Source organism: Periophthalmus magnuspinnatus, chromosome 12 (genome assembly GCF_009829125.3).
Source record: "Periophthalmus magnuspinnatus isolate fPerMag1 chromosome 12, fPerMag1.2.pri, whole genome shotgun sequence".
Lineage (NCBI taxonomy): Eukaryota > Metazoa > Chordata > Actinopteri > Gobiiformes > Gobiidae > Periophthalmus > Periophthalmus magnuspinnatus.
Window position 1 is genome coordinate 13,354,641 of NC_047137.1, and position 27,936 is coordinate 13,382,576.

Genomic DNA, 27,936 nt, shown 5'->3' on the forward strand with positions numbered 1-27,936 from the left:
TGTCTTTCTCTGTTTTTCTCTGCTCCTCTCTCTCTCCTCTTTCTCTCATTTCTTTCTGTCTCTCCTCTCTCTTTCTCTCCCTCTTCTCTCCTTGCTCTCTTCTCTTTCTTCCTCCCCTTTTCTCTTCCCCCTTCTCTCTTCCTCTTTTGCTCTTTCCACCCCTGTCTCTCTAGCTCTCTCCCTTTCTTTCTCTTCCACTCTTCTCCCCCCATCTTTCTACCCCTCTCTCTTTCTCTCCCCCCTCTCATCCCCCTACTCTCTCTGTTTACCCCTCTCTCCCTTCGTCTCTGTTTCTCTCTTTCTCCCCTCTCTTCTTGCTCTCTCTCCCTTTCCCTTCTCCCCCCCCCTCTTCTCTCTCTCTCTCTTTCTCCCCTTCCTCTTTCTCTCTTTCTCCTCTCTCTTTCTCTCTCTATAAAAACATTCTAAAATGCTTCAAAAACTATCTTAAAAAGTATCTTAGAACAGTACTCTGAGTAGTATTTTTCACATGTACTTTTGACTTTGACATACAGTTTTGGCAGCAGTACTTGTGATTACATTATTACCCATGTACCTGTACTTTTACTTGAGTACAAATGTAGTTTAGTGCACAGGTTACATCTCTCCTGTGTGATCAAACATATCCGTTTGTTCTAACCATAAGCTCATTGTTCTTGTGTGAGTTTTATAAAGTTTTGTGGATCAATAAACCATCAGCCTCATCTCTGCCAAATGAGACAACGATTCATCATCATCTTTAATATTCACTAAATGTTTGTGCCAAAAAAACAAGTTGAGTGTCCAACAAAGACTGTGCTGTACAACGCTCACTCAAAGAACACACTTATCTGGACTGACCACTTTAACAAAATAAAGACTGACCAAATACTGAAAATACTGCAGTACTCAAACATAAATAAATAAATGTACTATTAGATGTGTTAGTTATTACATAAACAGACGGATACACAGATATAATCATGTGTTTATATCAAAAAATGGACAAATCATCACAGTACAAGGTCAAAGTCTTAACTTACTTTGAGAAGTACAAATACTCCAATGACTAAAGATGTAACTGTTGTACAATGATGTTTAAAGGTACAGTGTGTAACCTTCTGGAGGAGCACGTCGCCTGCATGAGTCCCAGGAAACACAAAGTTAAAACCAAACTTTGGAACATTCTTAACGGAGACTGTGGAATATTTTTTAGACCAAATAAGAGTCAGGTTTGTGTTGTGGAGAGACAAGGACACAAGTTTTTGAACTATTTCAGTCCAATAAAAACAATCAAAATGTCATGATCCATGTTTTTCCTGCTCCCCGTTTTGCCTCCTGTCTTGCTCCTTCTCCTCCCTCACCTGCCTGGGCCGGAGCTGGGCGGAGTTCCTGGCTCTTCCCGTGCGCACCTGGAACTCATCAGCACAATCAACGCCACCTGCCGCGGGATAAGAGGAGCCAGGACCAGACACTCGGTGCCAGATCGTCCGTGTGTTAATGTGATTATCTTGCTTGTCCTTGCTTTTTGTATTTTTGCTCGCTGTTACGTCGCTTATTGGATTTTGTGCTACCCTCCAGATCTTGCTCCCTGGACCGTCCCAGCTCCCTCGCTCCCGGCTCTGCTCCGACCCTGCTACCCAGCCCTGGTACAGTCTGTCTTGTCTTGCCTCCGCACTCCCCACCACTGCACCCTGCCTCGCACCCTGCTCCTCGTTCTGGCTCTGCTCGCCTCGTCTCCGTCCCTGCACTCCACGACCCCGGACCCTGGCTCGCACCCTGCTCCTGTACTGACCGCACCGTTGGTTCCTTCCCACTCCATGTTCCGCCCCAGGACCCTGGCCTGCACCTCGCCCACTGCTCATCGCCAGATCTACCCTCATTATTGTTCAATTTATCACTTATTGTCAATAAACACTGTAAACCTTTCCCCGAGTCCTGCATCCCTTGGTCCAATCCACCTGCATTACAACATAAAATGAAAAGAAAATAAATTAAAAAGAACTGATCTGACAATTTTTTATGAGAGGAGAGAAGAGAGTGACAGAGACAGAGGAGTGAGAGAGAAAGAGGAGAGAAGAGAATGAGAGGCATAGGCGTGAGAAAAGGAGGAGAGAAAGCGAAGAGACTAAATAAGAGTCAGGTTTGTGGAGATGCAAGCTCGCTCATAGTAAAGACACAAGTTTTTTCAAGTATTTCAGGCCAAAAAAAACAACCAACGTGAAAAAAAAACCATGATTTTATTGGACTATTTTTTATGAGAGAGAAAAAGAGCGAAAGTGAGAGAGAGATACGGAGAGAGAGATAAGAGGAGAGAAGAGAGAAAGAGAGAGAGACATAGAGAGAGGAGAAAAGAGAGAGAAAGAGCAAGAGAGTGAGAGACAGAGGAGCAAGAGAGAAAGAGAGGAGGAGAGAGAACAGAGAGAAAGAGGAGGAGCAAAGAGTGAGAGAGGAGAGAAGAGAGTGAGAGATATAGGAGAGAAAGAAAGACAGGAGGAGAGAAAGAGGAGAGAGAGAGAAGAGACTAAATAAGAGTCAGGTTTGTGGAGATGCAAGCTCGCTCACAGTAAGGACACACGTTTTTCAACTATTTCAGTCCAATAAAAACAATCAACATGAAAACAAAACCAAAAAAACATGATTTTATTGGACTATTTTCTGGCCAAAAGTTCCTTCTTCAGCTTTAAAATGCAAAATAAGTTTATTTCTCATCAGTACAGGACCCTGAGCCATGACGTCTCAACACACTGTATTATTGTCCACGCGTCCATCGTAGGGAGTATTATACCTCTGATGACGTGGGCCAGATAACGAGCGCTGAGCTGGAGCTGTCCTTGGTACAATGGTGCAATTTCTCCTGCAGTAATAGAGAACATAACTCATTCTATGGTGTGTATGTCCCGAGAGACACGGCCCGGAGACAAGTCCATCACACACTGGACAATAGACCCAATACTCAAACTCAGCAACAAATGTATGATTATTATTTCATCTTTGTTCATTTTAAAGCGTTTGCAGTGGTCCAGAGTTACTCCTCACTTACATTATACATCGCGAATATCCTAATTATTCAGTGATGACTTTATAAGTGCAACTCACAACTTACAGAGGCCAACAACAAGCATGTTAACCTGCACTTCCTGATTATCGGACAGTAAACGGTTTATAAATACATACAGACAGGACGCAGTAGACATATTTTTACCTCAAGAGCTGCTTATATAATACATCTGTACTGGAATAAGACACATTTAAGTACAGGAAAAAACTGGGTATACTGCCTTTAAGTACAGACACCTAGTCCAAAGCCAAGATAATTTAAAACAAATGGTATAGTATAGTATATTTTTAAAAAGCACAGAAATTCTTTAGTCTCCTATTACATAAATAATGCAGTCCTTTAGACTTTTGGTCACTGAAAAGTACTTTAAATACCTAGAACATGGAAAAAACGCTGTATAAAAATGTGACTATTTATTAATAACATGCAGTAAAAGTGACTTCACTGTAATGAGAGTATAATGAAGCTGTATTTAGTGGTAAATATCAGATAAACTGTATAAAATAACAGCAGGTTTACAGTAATACTTCACCTCAGAACACCTCTCTGACATGGGGCCCCCTAGTGGTTAATGGGGCCCTGTGCATGTGCAAACAGTTTAAACAACTCTAAAGTCGGTGGGTAACAGAGGTAGGAACAGGGTGTGTAGTACTATTACCACTACTAATACTATAATCATTAGTACTATTACTTTTACCACTGCTGCTGCTGCTACTAATACACTACCAGTACTAGCAATTCTAGTACCACTATAAATACTATCATTACTTCACTTTTACCACTACTATTACCAATACTACTATAACTACGACTATTGCCACCACCACCAACACTACTACTACTACTACTACTACTAAACTACTAATACTACCACCATTACCTACTAATACAACTGCTGCTACTACTACTACTACTACTACTACTACTACTGCAATAACTTTTACAAATATTATTACCGTTACTATAACTATCACTAAAATGCTACTACTAAACAACTACTACTACTACAACTTCTGCTACTATTACTACTACTACTACTATCATTACTACAATAACTTTTACCAATATTATTACCACTACTATAACTATGACTAAACTGCTACTACTAAACAACTAATACTACCCCCACCATTACTACTACTACTATGACTACTACTATGACTACTACTATGACTACTACTATGACTACTACTACTACTACTATTATTATCATGACTACTATTACTACGACTGTTGTAGAATAAATTGTAGTAGCCCAAGAGTTTTAAGAAGAAGCATGACGCTGGAGTTCTAATGCAAGAAAAGTTTATTTATAGTAGTACAGGACCCAGCACCCTAGTTCTACTACTATTACTACTACTACTACAACAACTACTACTACTACCACTACCACCCCTCAAGTGTCAGTATTTCCCAAAGAACATTTTAAAAAGGCCTGTACCTCCGTGTCAAATACACTGTGGACTCTATGTGCTGCCGTCTCCGCCTGTGACGAATGTCCCTGTGTGTGGAAAAGTTTGGGTCCCTCTTTAAAAAAACACTTTTATTTAACCTGAGCTGATGCATTTGAAGTACTCTCCAGACACTGCACAAGACAGAAGATACATCATTTTAACTACTGTACGAATATACAAGTGTGCTAGCACCACCACTCTATGTACCAGGCAATGACTCAAAACAGTGAACTGAAATGTCACACTAAAAAATAACAAACTATTTATCCAGACCTGGCTCTCCACGTCTCCTTGGGGTGCTGCTATACTGTATTAAGAAAAGAATAGATACAGAGAGATTCATAATAACTGCTACACAATGCATCTATTTTTCTAAGTGGATGAAAGCCGAGCTATTCATTTTTCATTTAAAGAGGCAGCAGTGCACTTTTACAGGGTATTAACAGCTAAAACACGACATATTTACATCACCATGTTACCTTTTATAGTTTTGAAAATGCAATATTCACCAAAAACAACGTATTAACATGTTTAATTTGTTTCGTTTTGGATCCCCTGAATTCCCCTATCTTTGCTCCCCCTTCAGAGTGCTGTCACAACATATGAGGAAGCTACTGCACATTGCACCAGGTTTGTGAAGTTGTAGTCTACTGTTTTGTATCATGCTTTTATATAATCATAAGAAAAGTTCAAATAGGACCTGGGAGAGATCGCAAAATGACTCAGACATGCATGGATGACATCTAAAACCTCTTCAGGCGTGTTTTTGATGAGGGAACAACGCTATAACATGGTAGAAAGCTCCAAAAGTCTTTAAAATTTGTTGCAGAATTGACTCTTTAAGCATTGCACTGCAGTTTTGTATCTCTGTGGGTAATATTTAGAGGAATAAATAGTCATAAAATACAAACAAATACAGTATTATGAGGCTTACTTTGTGTATTCTGATACTGCTGTGTCATTATTTGGACATGTGGCTATAGGTGATTGGGCCCATCTTATTTTCTGACACTAAACAAATACAGTTCACATTAACATCATCTTATTTAGTTGTTAAAAAAAACAAAAAACTACTAAACTATTATTTCGTCATCATCAAAACTAACATCTTAGCACACTCCTAATACAGTATATACCTTTAATATACTGTATTAAGCAATGGGTAAGGGGTTTTGGTGCCCCCTAGTGGCTTGGGCAATCTGGTTTCTTTATTTCAATGACACTTTGGCAGCAGGGGATGAAGTACTGTACTCAATTTCGTAAAAGTACAGATACAGGGGGCAAAGATTACATAGTAAAAGTACCACATGAAAAAAATCTACTAAAGTAAAATGAGTGCCTCTTTAATCCATTAATTTTATTGTGCAGGGTGTGGAATACTATTACCACAGTACTACAAATACTACAGTCATTATGTTTGAAAATGTGCCTTATGTCTCTCATATTAATGCAGTTTATTTTGAAAAAACACTTTTGTTCTGTCTAAAGTCTAAAAGTTAAAGATATTCATAAATAAAATGTGTTTAAGTAGTTAAAAAGGTACAAAAAATGAACTATTTCCAAGCTAATTTACATGCTAACTTATGTTGCGTTACTAGCATGAATTTGGTACATTAGCATATTTGCTATTTGCCGTATTCCTTGTTAACTCTTTAATGTACACTGTATTATGTTGTTAGAGTTTCACACCTGCCATATAAAGACAGTCTAAACTCATCCTGGAGTCAGTGACTTATTGTGTGGAAGTGTTTAACTTCTGGATAGTAGAAACCGGGTTCTACGAGGTTAGTACAACTTTTTATTTTTGGTAAAAGGAAGTGTGATCTTCTATCTATATTTACCCGATTTATTCACGTTGGCTGATAATGAACATCTAATTTGTCTAAAATTATATTAAATTATATTAAATCTCACCTTCTCCAGATGTGATGTCAGTTTCACATGAGGGTTTTCTTCTTTTCCGCTTTGAACACACGACAGAGGCGGTGTTGTTGGTGCACGTGGATTTCATTTGATGTAAAAGTCCAAATTCTAATTGGAAAAAAATCTTTATGCTGTTTTAAGTTGATTCCACGCGTGAACCAGAAGAGCCAAGACAGCCCTGTCCGTGTTCAAGATAAACCAGCGTCAACACGGTGAGTCACGTGTTTACTGTAAAGGAGCATGGAGGAAAACATGCTAACGGGATGCTAACGGGATGCTAACGTGGACGCTAACGGGATACTAATGTGGATGCTAATGTGGATGCTAACGGAATGCTAACGTGATGCTAACGATATGGCAACGCTTAGCTAATTCTAAGCTAATGCTAATGGCGAGTGATAAACTTCATTTTAAAATCAATGTGAGATTTATTTTATTTATTTATTGTTTTACTGTATATTAAAGCAAGAATTAAGTTAACAACAAATGCCCTGCACTTTTATTTAATTTTGCACTATTTTTTAGATGATGTTTATTTTGATGCTAAATGTGCATTTAGGTGCTTTATGCAAAAACATGTAATGTAATGTAAACCAGCTAGACTTTACTGACTCAGTTTATACGGGTGTTATTGTATTATTATTAGATTGAAATATTATTCACAAATCACATGGTTAATGAGTTAAAAAGATTAAAGGAGTAATTCATTTTATTATTATTGTATGAGTTAAAAACTTTCATGTGAAACAAAGATATTTTGAGTTAAAAACATGCATTTATATTACTGATGTTGTAAAATTTACAATGGGGATACAGATCATTTGAGATAAAAAAAAAAAAAAGCTATAGCTACTACTAAGATTAGAGAATGAAAATTTACTTTTAACTAACTGTATATGTTGTTATGCAGGCTAGGTTTTTTTGGTTAGTGTCGATTCAGAAGACTGGTGAGCCTGTCCCAGGACCCTGAACTGTGAACGGAGAACGGCAACTTTCTCTGCTCTTCTTGTCGATTCCATCACGTGGTAAGCACTCAGAAGTGTGTGGTGAGGGGTTTACAGCCTGAAAGCATAGATAATAATTGTAAAAAATAAAGCTGACTACTTCACGGATTTCACCTATTGCGGGTTATTTTTAGAACGTACCCCCGAGATAGACAATGGACCACTGTAGTACTACTACTATTACCACCACTACTACTACTACTACTACTAATAGAAGTAGTGGTAGTTTAGTAATAGTTGTAGGAGTGGTAAGAGAAGTACTAATATTACTAATGTTGTCACTACTACCATTACCACTACTACAACTATTACTAATCTACTACAACTACTAATACTACTACTACTACTACCAATACTACCTGAGAGTTGTAAGAAGAGACATGAGGCTGTAGTTGTAACACAGGAGAAGTATATTGACCATCAGTACAGGACATGCATTTCTCTGAGTGGCTAATTCACCTGTCAATCACACCCATCTGAATTCAGAGATAAGACCCAGACACTTCTCTGCTTAGTAAAAAATGTGTTGTCTTGGCTCTCAGGGCGCAGAGATAAAAATGATATGAATCAAATATTTTTCGCAGAGTCATTCAGACAATAGAGTGAGTATGCATGTGAGGTCAGGAGATTCAAAAGATGGACTCAGGACTGGCCGTCTGACCACTTAGTAAAGTAAACGCACAGCCTGACATGGTGACCGGCTCACAGATGCATAATTTGAAAAAAAAAAAAAAATCAGCACAAATCTTAATCACTACATTTGAAGCCTTATATGACCTCAAAATCTGCGTGAAATACCTTTACTAAGTGCATTTTTTAACTGGTACTACTAACTTTTAACTGGTACTGGTACTAATACTTTTTCATGTGATACTTTTACTTGACTATTTTTTGCTCTGCTATCTGTACTTGTACTTAAGTAACAAAATTGAGTACTTCTTCCACCACTGTGCTTTACTAAGACATGCGTAAGTGTAGTTATTAGTGTTAAGAGAGAGTGCGTTTGTATTGATGACCTGAGAGGTGATTGGTTGAGAAGTAAAGGTTCCAGGCTGTGATTGGTTGACAGTAACAGATAAGAAATAATTGTCTTCTGGTTGAGTTTCCTCCTCTTCATTAAACAGGTTCAGCAGATGTCACCCAGTCACCTGAGGGCATTGTACAGGATCCAGGACAGGAGGACAGTTTGATGAATGTCTCACTGGGATTATTTTTAGGATATAATTGACCTCTGGGAATTGAACCTTGCTGGCCTGGTTTATGACAGCGGCTGAATGTACAAACTCAAATATGATCATTATCTCATTTCTGGAGTTATCAGTTTATTGAAATGCCGTGTAAATAGTAGTAAACATCTGACGTGAGTAATCTGATTTCTTTCTGATTCACATCTGTGCAGGTTTTGGCGAGGACAATTTAGCAAAAAAGTACAAGCTAATGTGACAAAAATGAGAGAAAATATTAAGTTGTTTTAAAGACGGGGTATTTTTTAATTTTTTTTTTGCTTTCTACTGTGTTATAACCATAGACGGTATATATAAATTGACATAGCTAACCTAAGAGTGGGCACACTTCCAGCTCCACTGACTCAATTCACTTTATACTGGAAAACTGTCGCCCCTCTCTCTGTAACTGCTGTCAGGCTCATCATTTTTGTCTTAAAATGTTCGTATTAACCTGCTCTTCATGATCCCGGTGCTTGTATTCCACTATTTTATCCAAAACTCTAGACATGACCATTACAAAACAGACAAATCAGGCACCTTCTTTCTCCAAGGTCACTCCCGCTAACATTAGCAACAGGTTTGATCGGGAAGGGGCGTTACCTTCAACAGCCTGGCTCCGAATTGGCTCTTTGGTTGCTATGATACTCACTGTCAGAATCCCTAATATGCAGCTTGACTCCAAATTCCCTCCCAGGTTTTCCCTCTGAGCTTCATTTGAGCTGAACGCTATAGGTTTTGTCACTTCTTTATACAGTCTATGGTTATGTTATTCCCTTATTGAAAACATGTCTGAAGAGGTTTTAGATGTCATCCATGCATGTTTGAGTAATCTAGTGATCTCTCCTGGGCCCTATTTGGACCCTGCTTGCAGTTAGCTGTAAGATTCTGTCCAACGCTCAGCCCAGTCTTAGGTCACCCATGCTCCCACACAATAATACTCCATAAATATACAAAAATATGATACAAAAATGTACACAGAAATGATTGTGCTGTGATAGCGCTCTAAAGGGGGACCTTAACCGTTAGTTAAAGACACGGTGAGTGAAGTGTCTTGCTCAAGGACAGTAGTATGCATTGTCAATAGTATCACATGTCAGTCTTTGGGTTAGTGGGTGAATGTTTCTACCGATTAGTACTCCAAACTGTTTTCAAATTGTCAGATGGCGTAAATTATGAATAAATGTGAAATAACATCACAGATTTCAGTGCGTCCAAAACTCTGCTGCACGACTTTTAACAGGAACCAAAAAACACGATCATATCACACCAATTCTTGCGTCTTTGCACTGGCTTCCTGTTAATTTTAGAGTTGATTTTAAGATTTTATTGTTTGTTTTTAAAGCTTTGAATGGTCTGGCCCCAGATTACATCTCGGACCTCATCAAAATTTACACCACAGTGCGCGCTCTGAGGTCTGAGGGCCAGCTCCAGCTCGTGGTCCCTAAGACCAGACTTAAAACCAGAGGGGACAGGGCCTTTTCTGTGGTTGGACCTAAACTGTGGAACGCCCTGCCCCCCCACGTTCAACAGCTCCCACTGTAGAGTGTTTTAAGTCTCGTCTTAAGACCCACTTTTATTCTCTGGCTTTTAACACCGCGTGAGTTGTGTGGTCCTCTGTGTTTTTTAAATTTATTTTTATGTGTTTTATTGATTTTATTTTTTATGTCACTTTGTCTCTGTGCAGCACTTTGGAAACAATTTGTTTATGAAATGTGCTATATAAATAAAGTGGATTGGATTGGATTGGATTGACCCAATTTGCACTGTAGCTGCAGAACCATCAGCCACCTCAGCATCTCCATCTCCTCCTCTTCACTGCTGATGTTAGTTTAAAGCACTGTGCAGCTTTTCTGGTGGAGGGTCTGTGATCTGATTATGTGTATGGAGATGTTACTGCTTTGCCTGGAGTTGTTTTGTTTCCTTCACACATGTTTAACACACAAACCATGAATATTTAGTTCTTCTCTCAAAACTCAAAAAATGTCAACCCTGGTATGTATTAGAGGAGGTAGTCACAAAATTATAACATGGCTTAAAGTTCGCAAAGGTCAATTTTACATAATATAGGACCTTTTAAGGAGACAAGCAAGTGGACCCCCCCCAACAAGAAGAAGTTACATAGCACTCCATTAAAGACAGAAAATCTAAATCTATAGTATAATAACATAGACCTAAGTTTATATTTCCTTCTTACGTCTGTATAATCCCTCAGTCGTCCAGGTCTGAGCCATAGCAAACGAAGAAGTTTAAATCTGTCAACTGGACAAATCGTTGTAGGAACCTAAAAGGCCTGTGTCAGACGTCTCCTGTCCCCTCCCTCCTGGTGTTTAATGAGAGATTTCTGCAGCATGTTTCACTGGGTCATGGAAACACTGATGTGAGGCACAGACAAAGACATTTTATTTATTTTTTTTCTAGCAAGGGACAAAGGATGAAAATTAGCACTGGCTATAATCCTGCATATTTACAGGTGTGGGATTCGTTCCTCATGCCTCTGTTCTTAATACACATTGTCCCTTCATTAAATAATAAACAAACAAACAAACATGGTTAGTTTGAAAGAAACATAGAACGTCTGTTTCCCTCACAGAGCAAATGCCGGGCTTGTGTTGCCAGTGCCTTAACCTGCAGGTAGAGGACACACAAGTTGTCCTCACTCAGTATATGGACAAGTCCTCCAGAATTGACTCTCTGAGCTGCAGAGGCTGCACTAGCACTGATTAATGATTGTCTGCAGGTGCTGGGGTTTAGGTAGGGACGGTTCAGATCAGAGAGAATCCTTTTAGGTTTAGGATTTCAGCATTGAAACCGGCAACCCAAATGAAATACTTTCTGATTGGATAATCGTCTTGAGAGATTATAACATAAATAAATGGGCATTATGTCCAATGTATTTTGTAATTAAGAATAAATCAGCGATACAATAATTGAACATGTTTACCTCATATTGATAGACACTGATAGGTCGTGTTTATGAAATGTAAAATTCAAATGTCACTTGCTTGTTTCATTTGTATAAAGTGTTTGTCTACATAGAATCAAGTAGGTGAAATTAGACCCCACTGTTTTTAAAAAAATAATAAAAACACGGGTAATCGAATATTTCCGTGATAGATACTCAGTGCCATAGTGTGGAAGATTCCAGGCAAATCAATAATGTCACCGAGAAACAAGCAGGCTGTGGAGAGGCAACAGGAAAATGTCATAGTGCAGCTTCTAATAAGTGTAACAGGCTTTGACTTGCTGAGGTTGAGGGCAGTCTGAAAATGTCCTTTAGCTTTAATCTGTAAAGAGAATGTGAAATGTGAGGTGATGACGAAGAGGAGGAGGTCTGACTGACGCCATCCTCCAAAAGGGTTACAGCAGCATTAGCATAGAACCGTGAGTGTGTGTGTGTGTGTGTGTGAGTGTGTGTGTGAGTGAGAGTGTGAGTGTGCTTGTGCGTGAGCTGCTTCTTTCCTTTTGGCAAAAGACATTCACTATCAATGTGTTTTTTGATACTGGTTAAATATCTATAAAATAAAATCATAAAACAAGGAAAGGATGCTAATGAATGCTTAATAATCTTTATCAATAGAATGAAGCTGGTGCTTCAGTGTTTGCCCTCTGGTTTAGTCCTTTTGGGAGAGGGCAGAGACGTCCGGTCAATCAGGTGCTTGGTCCTTGGGAACCTCATTAACCTGTTTAGTCTGGTGATCCTGAGGAGGCTCGGGAGCTTGATGATCCTGGTAGCCCTGGGGAGTCTGGTAGTGCTGGGGAGTCTAATGGCCTTGGGGAGCCTGAGGAGGCTGGGGAGCTTGAGGACCAGTGAAAGTCAGACATTTTTTTTTTAAATAATTCTGAAGCATGGTTGAAAAACAAACTCATGAAACATCCATCCATCCATTTTCTTCTGCTTATCCGGGGCCGGGTCGCGGGGGCATCAGTCTAAGCAGGGACTCCCAGACTTCCCTCACCCCGGACACGTCCTCCAGCTCCTCCGGTGGGACCCCAAGGCGTTCCCAGGCCAGCCGAGAGACATAGTCCCTCCAGTGTGTCCTGGGTCTTCCCCGGGGCCTCCTCCCGGTGGGACATGCCCGGAACACCTCCCTAGGGAGGCGTCCAGGAGGCATCCTGAGCAGATGCCCGAGCCACCTCAGCTGACTCAACGTGTAGGAGCAGCGGCTCTACTCCGAGCTCCTCTTGTGTGACTGAGCTCCTCACCCTATCCCTAAGGGTGCGCCCAGCCCTGCCAGTAACCGACAGGTACCAACAATTTTGTCCACGTGTGTAACTCCCAGCAGCTGTGCCCATGAGCGCTGAGGCATCCTTTGCTCTCAGTCACAAGACAATCTGCCAAACTCCCATTCAAATATATGATGAAGTTTATAAGACGTCCAGTTGTAAAATGTGCCCAAAGGAGTGGACACTAAGTGCAGGATCCCATATAGCAAACGAAATAAACCATTAACGTAATATACGATGAAATTTGTACGGAATTATGTAGCAAAGAAGAAAGTGAGATAAATTTCTCAAAGTGCCTTTTGCCTTGTCAACAGCTGCAAACCCTTGGCCTTTTCCCTTGGCCTTTTCAGTGAGCTTCATGATGAAGTCCCAGAAATGGTTTTCATTTGAGCTGTGCCTTGTCACGGTCATGATATCTCAAAAGTGCAAACCAGGGTCATTTTGAGTTTATTTTTGTTTTTACTTCATTTCATACTTGCCCATTTGAAGTTTTGATGCCTTCACTGACAATCTACAATGTGAATAATCCTGGAAATAAAGAAGAAACATAAATGTAAAAGTGTGTCCAAACTTTAGACTGGTGGTGCATATACAGGCCTTATCTCCTGAGCACACAGACACTACTGTCTCCAGCAGGCAGCTCCGCACACACAGGAGTGAAGCATCTTAAATGAGCCAAAAATACAATAGCTGTTCCCTTTAAGAAAGACCAAAATCCATCTTCATCAGCCTGAGTCAGCTCTCATTCGTTTCAGGCTGCTGCTAAAGCCAAGGGAACTGTTAATCACTGACACTGGAGTCCTAGCGCCCCCTCTGTTGGTGTGTTGTATGCACAAGCAGATGAAATAGCTTGTTTTCTATAGATTATTTAAAGTGGAACTAAACACTAAATCTTTTTTTTTTGTACTAAACTCTGTACATGGCGTTTTGACATCACTGCCTACTATTCCTAGTGCTTTTCTGGCAATTTTAGAGCAAAACAGGCAAATTTGCAGCTTTGAGTTAAAAAAAAAAAAAGTATTCAAATGAGTCCTGGCTCCAGTGGCCTCTGCAGTTTTAAGTACTATGTGACATCACGCAGGATGGTGATTAAAGACAGGTGTTTTTAATTACAAACACCTGGCTGCAGAGGCGGAGTTTGAAGTGTGGATACCAATCACACTGTTCGTTATACCTCCGGACCCCATCTGTACAAAAATATAAACACAACTCAAAGTTATTTTAGAGTATGGTAAAGTTAAACTGTTCAATTGAGGTTAAAAATAGCAATTAACTTGAAAACTACCACTAAATGACATCACAAGGTGGAACAGAGCATTTTGAGCTTTGGGGATTCAGACGGACTAATAACTCAATAACTCAATTCCTCAAACTTGTGAATAAAACAAAACACAACTCCGGTTATGTAAGGATAAGATAACAGCATTATAACATGGGTAAAAGTCATTCATTAGTTTTGCGTAACACAGGACCTTTAAATATCAAATATATTATAAATTAATCTTGAAATAACTGACACTTGACGGTATGTTCGAAAGAGCTGTTTATTCCCAAACCTCCACAGGCCACAGTTCATTTGTTCATGTACAGTTTTTTTTTCTTCAAGTAGAGACACAACTCATGTCATATTCTCATGTTCGTACGACTTCAGTCCAGTGTGTCCCGTGTTTCATACAGCTGCATGTTCGTCTGCTGAAGCCTCTCACAGAAGAAACTTTGACTCAGGGAAACATAGCGGCACAATACACTGAGGAATTATGATGTTTATCTGCGAATGCTCCTTCTATGTCAAAGGAACTAGACACACTGTAATACTTCTTCTATTGGAGAGATTTTGGGTTTAGTTTAAAATAAAAAGTTGTGACAATCATTTTCCAGGACTGTTTTTTTTTTTTAAGTCCTGATAGATCCATTTTTTATCTTTTTGGTTGCCTGAGATCCAGACACAGACTTCTCCAATACTTTATAAGGAGGTCAGTCTAGTCACCAGGGAGTCTCCCAGAGTTCAGATGCGCGTGATTGACAGGTGGATTAGCCAATCAGGGACATGCATGGACCATTTGTGTCATAACAAATATGGCTGCTTACGAGGAAAATTTATAGGAAAGAAAAATACCACAGGGGGCTGAAAAACATCACAGATTTCTGCAGACTCAATGAAGCACTAAAACAAATGATAAGAGACTAACAAGCTCCTTTGTTTCACGATCACTGAAATAAACAAATCTGATTGGATGGAAATGTTTGGTTTTGGAGATGTGATGGAGGAAGTGGTGACCAGACTGATATCACTCTGTATAAAATTTAATTCTGGATTTGACAGGCAACCTTATCCTGATTAGTATTTTTAACATGGTTGGATTATTAAATTAAATCTACTATGTTTCAAATTTAATTCAGTTCAAAAATGGTATTTTAGGCAATATTCAACAGTTTGTGAGTATAACATTTTTAACTCATACTGTGCAGTCTTTCTGTGCAGAGTTTCAAGATGTAAAAACATAACAACGAGCTTTAGAACTTTCTAGATTTAGTGGCCAAAAATATAAATATGGCACATTTTACAGAAAGAGCAAAGCGATGATCACAAATGAATAACGTTTATAGAAGCGTCAACACATCTGCAGGGACAAATGGACAATGAACAAAACCATGAACCAAGGACAAGGAGAATATCGTGAATTTATTTTTACTATTCACTCCTCAGGCAAGAAAGTAGTTCCTTTAGTACTGACTATGAACTTCCAGCAGAGGCTTAGGAAAGTGAATCCCGCTTTCACAATGAGAGCAGCTCCTTCAATAAGCTGGATAAAGGACGAGCTAGCCCACACATCGATACCTCACACTGGGACTGGAGCTTTCCCAAAGACTAGTATTGAGTTGGAGCATTAGTCTGCCTGGTGAAGTAGTTTAAAGCCCCAGGACCTTTTTGGTTTGAGGCAGGAATGCTAACCATGTTTTTTGGAGTAATTTTTCCTTTTTTTTTTTCTTTAATTCTGGTATTCACGTGCTTAAAAGAAACATTGTGCTTGTGTCTGCTTTATACGAGTTATAATCGATGCCACCTTCTGAATCATTTTGTTATAATTTGGACATTTTGAATCGCAATATTCATCCAAAACGAGTTGAATGGCGAAAGTCGACTTCGAAGCAAACATCACAACAAAGTGCTGCGTGCTGTTGGCCCTTCGTACAGATAGCAGCAGATCACGCTAACGAGCAGTGGATTTTTGTCTTCATTTATTCCAAAATGGCTAAGAAAAGCTGGCGAATCCTACGTGTATCACCGATTAAGAAAATAAAATTGGACAAAGTAGTAAGTGCAGAGCAGTGGGCGTGTAACAGTGGTGAAAACAGGAGTTGATCGGAGCGATGGCATCTTGAATACAGGAGAATAAAGATTACTCCAACGTGCATGAATCATTCCAAATACAACTTCAGAGGGTAAATAATAACATGGTTGAAAAATTGCCTTCGCCCTACATGTCTCCTTTAAATAAAATGTGCCATCAGGCCACTCAATTAGCAAAACAATGACGGTACAGTACTTAAAATCTCAAACCCTCCACCAACAAATAAATAAAGACTTACATTTTCTTCATTTCCCTTCACAGCTAAAGCAGTCTGAGTTCGTTAGTCCAGAGACCAGCTCTAGAACATTCTTCATGAAGAGAACAAGCAGAAACAAAACACGTGATGGACATATCCAACAGTTCGCTGCCTCACAGGCTTCAGTCGTGAAAAACACAGGCGAGTGGAAGCTTCAAGCCATTTCGTAGTGAACAAAGCAACTTAAGTACATCATTAGCTTTCAAAGACTCCTCCGTCGATAAATAAAGCTCCACAGTACTCCAGAGGTGGAACTAAACACTAAATCCACTTGTTTTGGTACCAAACTGTGTATATGGAGTTTGAATAGCATCATCTATTTTATGTGCAACTGTTTTTCATGATCTATGCAATTTTAACATTGTTTGTTTGTATGTACTTGTTTTGAAATGTGCTGCCTCTTGGCCAGGACTCCCTTGAAAAAGAGGTTTTTAATCTCAATGGGACCTTCCTGGTTAAATAAAGGTTAAATAAAAATAAAAAAATAAAAATCTACTGGTCATAGTCATTTTTGGCAACGTTACTTTTGCAGCTTTATGTTCAAAAACAGTCAAAAAACGAGTCTGTGCTGCCTCTGGTGGCCACTGCAACTCCAAGTGACATCCCACAGGACCGCCCCAATTAAAGCCAGGCGTTTCTGATTTCTGATTTTCACGTGGCTGCAGGGGCGGAGTTTGAAGTGTGGATACCTGTTAGACCAACCTTCATATGTCCAGACGCTGCGCCTCCTCTTCACTTGGTTCTTTAGTCCTCCAAGTACTGTCCAGTTTAACAGCTCCGTTTAAAATGTGGTTGTGGGAGGAGTTCATGTGTTTAACCCTAACCCACTTTAAACTGTTCCTTCATGGGTGGGCAGTGGGAGGGCATCTGTGTTATTTGGGGGGAGGGGTCCAGATGGGCAGGGGGTGGGCCTCTGTGTTGAAGACCACCTTGTCCAGACTGAGAAGGTCCATGTCGTCAGAAAAGAGCAGGAACAGGTACTTGAGCGTCTCTCCCAAAAAGAAACTCTCCATCTTGTCCCTGGGACCCGGGTTCACGGGGTCACGCACGTTGTTGATGGACGTGTATCCTCCACCCGGGACCTGTCAGAAGAAGAGACTGGTTAGGATGTGCTTTGTTGATAGGGCTGTACTAATTGGGATGTTTCTGATAAGCAGTAGGATTAGATTTGCAATGTTTAAATAGTAGGATTCTGTTCAACTTTCACATTTTAAACGCCTCCAGAAGAATTGACAAAAATGCTAAAATACAAGAATCACATTTCAGAACATGTCTGTGCAGATCTAAACTACAGGGATAGCAATTTTATGCAGAATAAGACAAGAGATTTTGTTTGTGGAGGAAATTGCAGTACTTTCAAAATGGTAGCCTTTGTGATTTTCTCATTGCGATTTCGATACAACTGCGATTTCATCTTTGAGTCATACTTGTTTCACTTTTTTACCCACAGAAACATTCTAGAAATGAATACACATTTCTACTGGTTCCAACATGTTATTTCTCATTTCCTGAATGAAAAAGGCAATTCTCCTCACTCCACTAAAAGGCAATTTTGCTTAAAAAAAACTGATTGAATCAGTCCCCCACTGATTCATACACAATGACAAAAACAATCCTACCAATTTAAATGATTCAAGTTGCAAAGACATTAATAACTCAGGGCTGTTAAACTTTGGAGCATTCCAGGCAGCTCCATGGAGACACAGTACGGCATTAAACAAAACTATCTTGCTTTTATTCAGTTACAGATATTATTTCAAAAATATGCATTCTTATTGTGAGCAAGGTCACCTCCCACAGATCTGGCTTGTAACTCAGCCTATCAATAGATGTCACACTCCATACCGGGAAACATACCAGGCAGAATCAATGATCAGTCTCCATGAGACAAGCAGCTGACCAATCCACCAGTGGAAAAGCTGCATAGAGTACTTTTATCTGTTTTATCATGATACAATAAGCAGAAGTGGCATTAGAACAAACCACCAGCTTTGTCTGGTCTAAAATTCCAAACCCGTATATCCCAGAGGCGAAGTGATCAGTGAGTGTGTACCCGGGTGTACTTGTTGAAGCTCTGCAGGATGTCCCAGCCCCAGTCTCTGTACTTGGGCTCCTGGGTGAATCTAAACAGGTAGAAGAGACTCTCCACTGTCTCTGGGCGCAGCAGGTTATGTCTGTCTGCAGGCTGCATACAAAACACAACATGTTAGCACGGGACACAGAGCTAATGGAGAGAAGGAACAGTTTAAAATGCATACGAGAGGTCAGAATACTCATTTCACTAAAACATATATAAAAACACTCTATTTAAAAGGTCTTATACCCGATTTATTTCCCATGTGTTTGCGCAAAATGTGTCTTGCCCTAGTACAGCTATATTATATAAGCAGCTGTTAGACTCAAAATAAGTCTGCTACATACTGTCTGCATAAAATCATAAAGTGTTTGATAATCAGAAAAGGTGCATTAGCATGTTTGTTGTTGTTAGCTTTGCTGTGATGGTAAAACTAACAACAGCTAGCATGCTAACACGAGAAAAACTCCACTTTGGTCTCTGAGAGTTGTGTAAACTTCTTATAAACTCATTGTAGTGGATAATTAGGATGCTCTGAGTGCAAACGGTAGCTGAGGAATAACTTTGGACCACTGCAAACAGTTTAAAATGAACTTTTAATACTGTAAAAATCTGTTTATTTGACTTCAGTGGCAGCAGATATTAAATGAGGTCATTCCAACTGTTAGCAAACAACCATAATGTTAACAAAGCCCAAAACTTGTCTAATTCACACAATAGTTACGATTAGTGTGACTTCTGTGTTGTTTTGTGTAGTTTGTGATGCATTAAGGAGCCACGGAACACAGCGGGAACTTTTAGACGCACTCTCCGTTTATCTGGGTCACAATAGTACAAAATAGTATCAACATGTGCCGCTAATTTATCGGTTCAGCCCAAACGACAAGTGAGAAGTTATTAATGGACAGAGTTAGCATCTCCCCGCGAATAAATTAAAACAACGGAGCAACAAAAAAGCTCAATGCCAACTTAAATACAAATAAAATAGAATTACAGATGTAAATAAAGGCAACAATGATAACAAAAGGACACTTAAATCATTGGATTACAATAGATAATAGATAATAGACTTCTTCCCAATACTGGATTTATAAAGGAAAGAGGCAGCGATAAAACCCTGAATCTATACACCAAGGGCAAGGCTAAGGTCGCACGAAGAAGAAACAAAAATACAGAAGAAGCAGCTGGAGGACCAAGGCTGCACAGTAAATCAAACGACAGGGATGAACAAAACTAATAAACAAAATTATGCAGATATGTATGAACCGCTTACATTAGACATAAATAGACAAGACCAGATGTGTCCCTTGTGCAAATTGTTCCTGCCTTTCGGATGGAATTTACAGTGTTGATAACATAGGTTTTCGAACTATTTTTTTTTCCACAAACTGCCAGTTAACTGATGTAAAACTAGGATCAATAGTTACCGCAGGTACTTTCACCAAACCGAGTCATAATTGGAAAAACATGAAAGCCTCTTATGCACTTGAAGCCTCTTTTACAGATGGAGGACGGATCACAGAAGATGGAGAGAGGAGTTATTGTTCACAGATGAAGGAGAGGAGGAAGAAGAGGAAGCTCCAGGGCCTGAATGCTTCACAAACAAACATTTTATCTGTGAGTGAATAAAATGTGTTCTGATGTCATTACGGGTGTGCTTTGAAAAAGATGGTACAGCCGGAAGGAAAAGACATTATTAAAGAGTTTTGTTTTTGTGTTTTTTGTTTTTTTTTATATTTCTATGGGGTATTAACTCTTAACACATAACATATTTAAAATGCTATATTCGCCAAAAACAATGCATTTCACTTTCATTTTTCATCTGTCTAATGAAATTACTGCACATCGCATCAGGTTTGTGAAGTTGTTGTGTACAGCTCAGTATCATGTTTTTGCATATTTATGGAGAATTGTCGCGTTAAAGCATAGCTGACGTAGCCTTGTGGGCGGAGCTTTGGACAAATCTTACAGTTAACCATAAGGAGAGTTGGAATAAGGCCTGAGTGAGATCGCTAAATTACTGAAACATGCATGGATGACTTGTAAAATCTCAGGCATGTTTTTAACGGGACCATTAGAACATGGTAGATAGTAAAAAATAAAAAATAAAGTGTTACTGGAATGTTCTATACTATTGTGAGCGGGTTTAACCTCTCGGCTGATCTAGGGTCTCATTTATAAATAATGTTTGTACAGAATGTTTCATATGTGACTTTCCATGTTAAATTTGTGATCCATAAAAAGTTTACATTGAAATTCACATTCCAATCCACAAACTTTAAGACTTTCATAGACTTTTAGTAAGAATTCTACTTAGTTTTATAAATTAGACCCCTGATTTGTGTCTGGTAGTGCCACTTGCTGCTCGTTTCCATGGAGATAGACAAGTCAAATCCCATACTGAAAGATTCTCAGCAAAGCAATAACATAACAAGGCTGGCTACAAGAAAAGTAACACAGTGCAGCTTTAACAGGCCCATATTACGCAATTTTCTGATCTATGTTATAATGTTTCTTCATCAAAAACAGACATGGTGTTGCGTTTTCATTCACACATTATTCCTGCATGTTTAGGCTGAGTTCTTCTCTCAAAAAGAAAACACCTTGTGCTAAGATGTGTTTTTAAACTCCACGCACCTTCACTAGAATCATTTGGATAATTTCTTTCCTGGAATTTGCAATATATGCTAAACAAAAGGTGACATCACAAGGTGGAACGGAGCGTTTTGAGGTTTGGAGATGTCGACAGACTAATAAACCAGGATTACTGAAACACGGTTGAATGAAACAAAACACAGCTTCAGGTATGTTTTTGATGAAGTCACTACATTCTAACATGGTTTAAAGCTCACAAGAGTCAATTTTGTGTATTTTATGACCTTTAATAAACAGACTTAGACCCTGGGAGGTAGACAGTGATGTGACGAATGCCTCGAGTGTGATTGGTTTTAAGTCCGTAATCGACTAAAGACTTACCCTGCGCACCAATTAGTCAACTAAAAGAGGGCGCTGACTAGCAAAACTCTCAAAATAATTAAGTCTCTGACCATCTACCAAGAGCTAGGCGTTTGAGATAAAAATAGAAATATAATCTGATCTTCTGACATATTGTGATTCAGTGTTTCTCCGTGTAATCCTCAAAGACACATCTCCTCACCTACCCTGCCTCTTCTGATAGTTTGAACTATCAGAAGAAGCAGACGAGTTTACGTACTTGTCTCCATAGTGATGTTACTTGGCATTAAACTTATCTATCTAGTATTTATTCACATGTGCTTTTTAGGTGGAGCAGACACACAACCAGCGGCAGTGAAACCAGAGGAGGGAGGAGATATTAGACACTTCCTGGTTGAACTTTTGACACCTCGGTAAACCAAACACTACGGCTCTAACGCTGATGGATGTCACCGGGTATGAAAAACAGTCTGAGACATTACACTATCCTCGCCATTTCACCCTGGGCTTTCACAGTGTCTCTTATAAACACCGCCCTTGCGTTATAAAGAGCACGGTTCTGCTTGAGTGCTGTGCTCAAAAGCAGAAAGGACTACAATGGCCATGATCCTTCACTTCAGTTATAGTTTACAAACAGGACAACAGAGCTCCTACTAACAGCTCAAGGAAATGTGAGAGACCTGTGGCTTACAAACATGAACCAACTCCTCAGAAGGCACAAGGACAAACTCACTTTTGAACAACACAAAAAACTGCTGTGAATATTCAGAGACTGCAGTTTTGCACCTTTTCAACTGCCAGCGAGACACACCACATTTATACAAGGCAACAGAGGTGGGCAGTGTATATTTTAAGAGTAACGTTACTTCAAAATTATATTACTCAAGTAGAAGTATAAAGTAGTGGTCCAAGAAATTACTCAAGATTAAGTAAGTATTTGGGGAAAGTACTATTGAGGTAAGAGTAACTGAAAGAGTAAGCTGATGTAATTTGAAGAACAAAATATTAAACTAGTATTTTTAAAAGGAAATATTAGACAAACTAAATCATATCTGAAGGAGCAGTGCAAGAAACACAAATAATTTCATATGGTAAACTGAAGAGGAACTAAAACTTACACTGTACTGTTGCTTATTACTGTTACTTATAAGTAGAAGTATGCTACAAAAAATGCTCTGAAAAGTACGATTTCTTTTATAAAGTTAGACAAGTACATGTAAGTACTTTCCTCCTCTGCTAGGCAATGTGGATGAAGAGCCTTGCCTAAGGACACACCAGCAGTTTTTTGCCACTTGGTCCCCGCTGTTATTCCCAGCGCTCTCCCGTCCAAGTGCAACCAGACGATATCGGGCTTTTGACAACGAGGTTTGGACACACGAGGAGTTTTGACACTGTAACTGTAGACAAAATGTTCAAGTAAAATCTGAACAAGCTTAGGCAAAAGTCCTGCTTCATAAAAGTCGACACATGAAGAAGAGAAATACTCACGATGTTTACATACACACCAGGAAAACCGGATAACTGGTCTAGTCCAATTTAACCAGATTTATTAAAATGCATTTAAAACCGGGAACTACCATCGCGGTGCAATAGTTCAAATCTCAAAGATCCGAGTGACACATCTGAAGAAGCGATACGTACTCGGATACCTGCTGCATGTAACTGTGCGTTCTGACTTACATTAGACGCAGACTAGGAGAGGCGTTCAACTGCATGAGGTAAGAAACAGACAAGAAAATATTAGACATGTATTTGGACGTTTAGTCAGTCATTTTAGATCACAGAGATGACAAACTACAGCCTCTCCGTGGAGCACCCACCGAGCACAAGTTGCTTTGTTTTGGTCCGTTACATTCAAGCGAAAATGAAACTTACCGGATGATGTGATTAATGAAGTTCGTAGCATGTCTGCAATAAAACGCTCACTGTAAATGAGACGTTGCTTATGTCTGCCAAAAATGTAGTTATATGTATGATAGTTGGTTTTAGTAATTATAGCCACAAATACTAAATTACTAGACGCATCTGAATGTATTGTAGCCTCTGTTTGCCCCTGTTGGGTTCTTTGACGTGCTGTGGACCGGGACAAGAGTGATCTGACAGGTTTAGGGGAAAAGACCATTTGAATTTGGCTGTTCAGAGCACTCTGATTTCTCTGTGCATGTAAACGTAGTCTCCATTTAGTGTCTCCATAAACTATCAAAGTTACATTACCCTCTAGAAACTCATAATGAATCTGAGCTCTCCATAATGAGAACACCTTTTGTTTTGGAAGGTTATTCAGATGTGTGTATAAGGCAGATATAACCTATGTGCTTTCAACAGTCGTTCAAATGATCATTAATATAATGTGCTAAATGATATTCTCTTAATGAGGCACAAGCCCAGATTTCATTAGAGAAGGACGAATCTAAACTCATTTGTCAGTACACTCATTTGTTTTAGACTGCTGCTTATGAAGATGGAGCTTCAAAACTTGTCTTATCATAACAGTTGAAGAAATTACACAAGTAGGAGTAAAAAATTGGGGCAAACTTAAAGTAATTGTGATAGAAAGAGGAACTGTCTGTGCATTTAGTCAGATGGTTGCGTCCAAAATCTGGTATTTAGAAAAACTAAATCATACGTGAAGAAACGCAAATGTTTGAATCATTTCATATGGTCAAGGCAAGGCAAGGCAAGGCAAGGCAAGTTTATTTGTATAGCACAATTCGTACACAAGGTAATTCAAAGTGCTTTACAGAATAAGAAAGACATTAAAATCACACAAATCAAACATAAATAATCACAAATAATCATCATAAAATCAATATTAAAAGAGAAGAGTGCAGAATAAAAACCTGTCAGTCATATGCACAGCTAAACAGAACTGTTTTGAGTCTGGATTTAAACATTGTCAAAGTAGAGGCCTGTCTCACATCTTCAGGAAGACTGTTCCAAGTTTTAGCTGCATAAAATTTAAACGCTGATTCCCCATGTTTAGTCCTGACTCTGGGCACCAGCAGGAGGCCGATCCCTGAAGTCCTCAAATTGCGAGATGGTTCATATGGCACTAACATGTCGGAGATATACTTTGGACTTAGGCCATGGAGAGACTTATACACAAGCAGAGCTGCTTTAAAGTCTATTCTTTGAGCTACAGGAAGCCAGTGCAGAGACCTGAGCACAGGACTTATGTGCTCATACTTCCTGGTTCTAGTCAGGACCCGAGCAGCAGCATTCTGGATGTACTGCAGCTGTGTTAAGGCTCGTTTGGAGAGGCCAGTGAGCAGGCCGTTACAGTAGTCTAACCTACTGGAGACAAATGCATGGATAAGTCTCTCTAAGTCTGGCTTTGACAGTATACCTTTGATTTTTGCAATGTTTTTTAGATGGTAAAAAGCTGCAGATGTTATTGATTTGATGTGGCTGTTAAAGTTCAAGTCTGAGTCCATTATTACCCCTAGATTTCTAGCCTGATTTGAAGGTTTTAGAGAGAGAGACTGGAGGTGACTGCTGACACTTTCTCTATGTTTCTGTGGGCCAAAGATGATAACTTCAGTCTTGTCTGAGTTTAGCAGAAGAAAGTTGTTTTGCATCCACACACTGATCTGTTGGATGCAGTGGCAGAGTGAATCCACTGGTCCATATTCACCTGCTGCTAGTGAGATATAGATCTGAGTGTCATCTGCATAGTTGTGGTAAGACACATTATTGCTGCGTATTAACTGGCCTAATGGCAGCATGTAGAGATTGAACAGCAGGGGTCCCAGGATTGAACCCTGGGGCACCCCACAGGTCAGGGACATTTTATCTGATATACATTTTCCAATTTCAACAAAGTACTCCCTGTTTTCTAAATAGGACTTGAACCAGTTTAGTGCCGTACCAGAGATGCCCACCCAGTCCTCCAGTCTCTGTAAGAGGATCCCATGATCAACAGTGTCAAAAGCAGCACTCAGATCTAACAGGATCAAGACTGAGACTTTGCCTGCATCAGTGTTCAGGCGGATGTCATTTGTCACCTTGATAAGAGCAGTCTCAGTGCTGTGGTGGGGTCTAAAACCTGATTGGAAAACATCAAAGGAGTTGTTCATTTCAAGGAAGTTAATAAGCTGTTGGTAAACAACTTTTTCAAGGACTTTGCCTAAAAATGGCAGATTTGAGATTGGTCGATAATTGTTCAATATTGTGGCATCAAGACTGCTCTTCTTTAGGAGAGGCTTGATAACCGCAGTTTTCAAAGCACTTGGGAATGTTCCAGATTGAAGTGACATATTAACTATGTGAGTGAGTGGTGACAGCAAACTGTTGAGCACAGACTTTAAAAATTTAGTGGGTAGCACATCGAGGCAGCATGTAGATGAACTCAGACTGGTGACAATCTCTTGGACAGTTTTATCAGTTACAGGTGTAAAGTGAGTCAGCTCTAAGTGTCTAGGTGGGTGCTGGGTTGTTATTTGTGTTGTGGAATTTATGGCATTTTTAATACCCTGAACCTTGTCATTAAAGAATACTGCAAACTCATTGCACTTAGATGTGGAAATTAGTTCTAACGGCAGTGGAGCTGGGGGGTTTGTTAATCTGTTTACCGTTGCAAACAGGATACGAGAGTTGTTACTACAACTTCCAATAATGTCAGAAAAATACCTTTGCCTTGTTCTACATAAACTGTGGTTGTACATGTGCATCTTTTCTCTGTAAATTTCATAATGAACCTGGAGCTTTGACTTGCGCCATTCCCGCTCGGCCCTCCGGCACTCCCTTTTCTGTGCCCTGACCGAGTCATCATTCCTCCATGGCGCTTTCTGCTTATCTTTAACCATTTTAACCTTCATCGGGGCAATGGTGTCCAGAACATTCAAAACACTCGAAGTTACAGAGTTCAACAAATCATCAACATCAGAACATGAGGCATTTTCAAAGTGTATCATTTCCATGAACAGTGCACCTGTGTTATCATTTATGTGTCTCCTTCGAACAACTGCAGGACCAGCCGCTGGTTTGGGAATAACAGACAGGTCAAAGAAGACACAGAAATGATCAGACAGAGCAACATCCACCACATTGACATTTGAAATATTTACTCCTTTTGTAATGAGCAGGTCCAAGGTGTGTCCTCTGTTGTGGGTGGGCTCGCTGACATGCTGAGTCAGGCCAAAGGTTTCAAGGACAGAACTGAGCTCTTTAGCGTTCCTGTCAAACACATTATCCACATGTACATTAAAATCACCTGTAATGACTAAACCATCAAAGTCTGTGCATATGACTGAAAGCATCTCAGTAAAATCATCAATAAAACTCAGACAGTGCTGGGGAGGTTTGTATATGAGTAAGTAGAGTATGGAGGGGGATTGTTTTAGCTCCATTTTGAATGAAACATACTCAAAAGATGAAAACACTCCAAATGACAATCTGTGAGTAGCTAAACTATCTCTAAAAAATGCGCACACACCTCCACCTTTTTTGTTTACTCGTGTTTCAGATTCAAATTTGAAGTTGGGTGGAGTTGATTCCACTAGAATTGCATTACCTGTGTTTTTGTCGAGCCATGTTTCAGTTAAAAACATAAAGTCAAGACTAAAAGAAGAAATAAAATCATTAATTAAAAAGGACTTGTTACATAAAGATCTGACATTGAGCACAGCAAGTTTCAGATTAGTTTCAGTAGGACTGGATGTTATCTTCTTACAGGGAATGTGAACTAAATGTCTCTGATTGGACAGTCTAACTGTCCTTCTGTTAATCAGTCTACGCGGTGTAACTGTAGATATAGCTCCATCACAGGGCCTCAGCATGATATTATCTTTATCATGACTGTATGTCCTGAGACAGCAGAGGCCCTGTGTGTCCTAGCTCTTGTTGATAACAGCTCTGGGGGAAGGCAGGGAAGGGCGAGGAGGGGGGAGTTTGGGTGAGGGACCAGGTGAATGAGCAGGGGGGAGTTTGGGTGAGGGACCAGGGTCAAAATGAAGCTTTTGTCACTTGTAGACTCAGTGGGAAGAGGAACTAAAACTTTTACTTTTAAGTGAGAGTACTGTCACACTACAATATATGACTCACGTAGAAGTGAAAGTATATGAGTGAAATAAATTTTGTATTTGAAAAGTAAATGTTATCAAGCACTACCCACAAATGGTTAAATACGCTGTTTTAAAATGTAAAAAACAGAACTAGTTAATTTTAAATGGGTTGCAGTGGTCCAAAGTTATTCCTCTCTTACATCAGAGGTGCCCAAACTTTTTTTACCGAGGGCCATATCTTGAAAAATATTCCACAGTGGTCAGTACAGTGGATATTCAGATGGGTGCATGTAACATTTTTGACTTCATATTTTAAATAAGGCTTGTAATATTAACATTTGGTCTGTTTGACAATGCAGTGTGATGTTATTTAGGTTATATTGGTAAGATTACTCAAATTTGCCATAAAAAGTATTGATTATGATCAA

The 27,936-nt window shown here is 39.5% G+C and overlaps 1 protein-coding gene across 1 annotated transcript in view; it reads right to left on the minus strand.

The window, feature by feature from the left end:
* Nucleotides 1-15,865: 15,865 nt before the first annotated feature.
* man1b1a (mannosidase, alpha, class 1B, member 1a) overlaps nt 15,866-27,936 on the minus strand; it is a 49,970-nt gene continuing 37,899 nt past the window's right edge. Inside the window, exons 13-14 of the mRNA XM_033975907.2 lie at nt 18,531-18,662; nt 15,866-17,559 (exon numbers count right to left, since the gene is read on the minus strand). Of these exons, the coding sequence (XP_033831798.1) occupies nt 17,350-17,559; nt 18,531-18,662 (342 nt within the window). The 3' untranslated portion in view covers nt 15,866-17,349. The remainder of the gene's footprint in view (nt 17,560-18,530; nt 18,663-27,936) is intronic.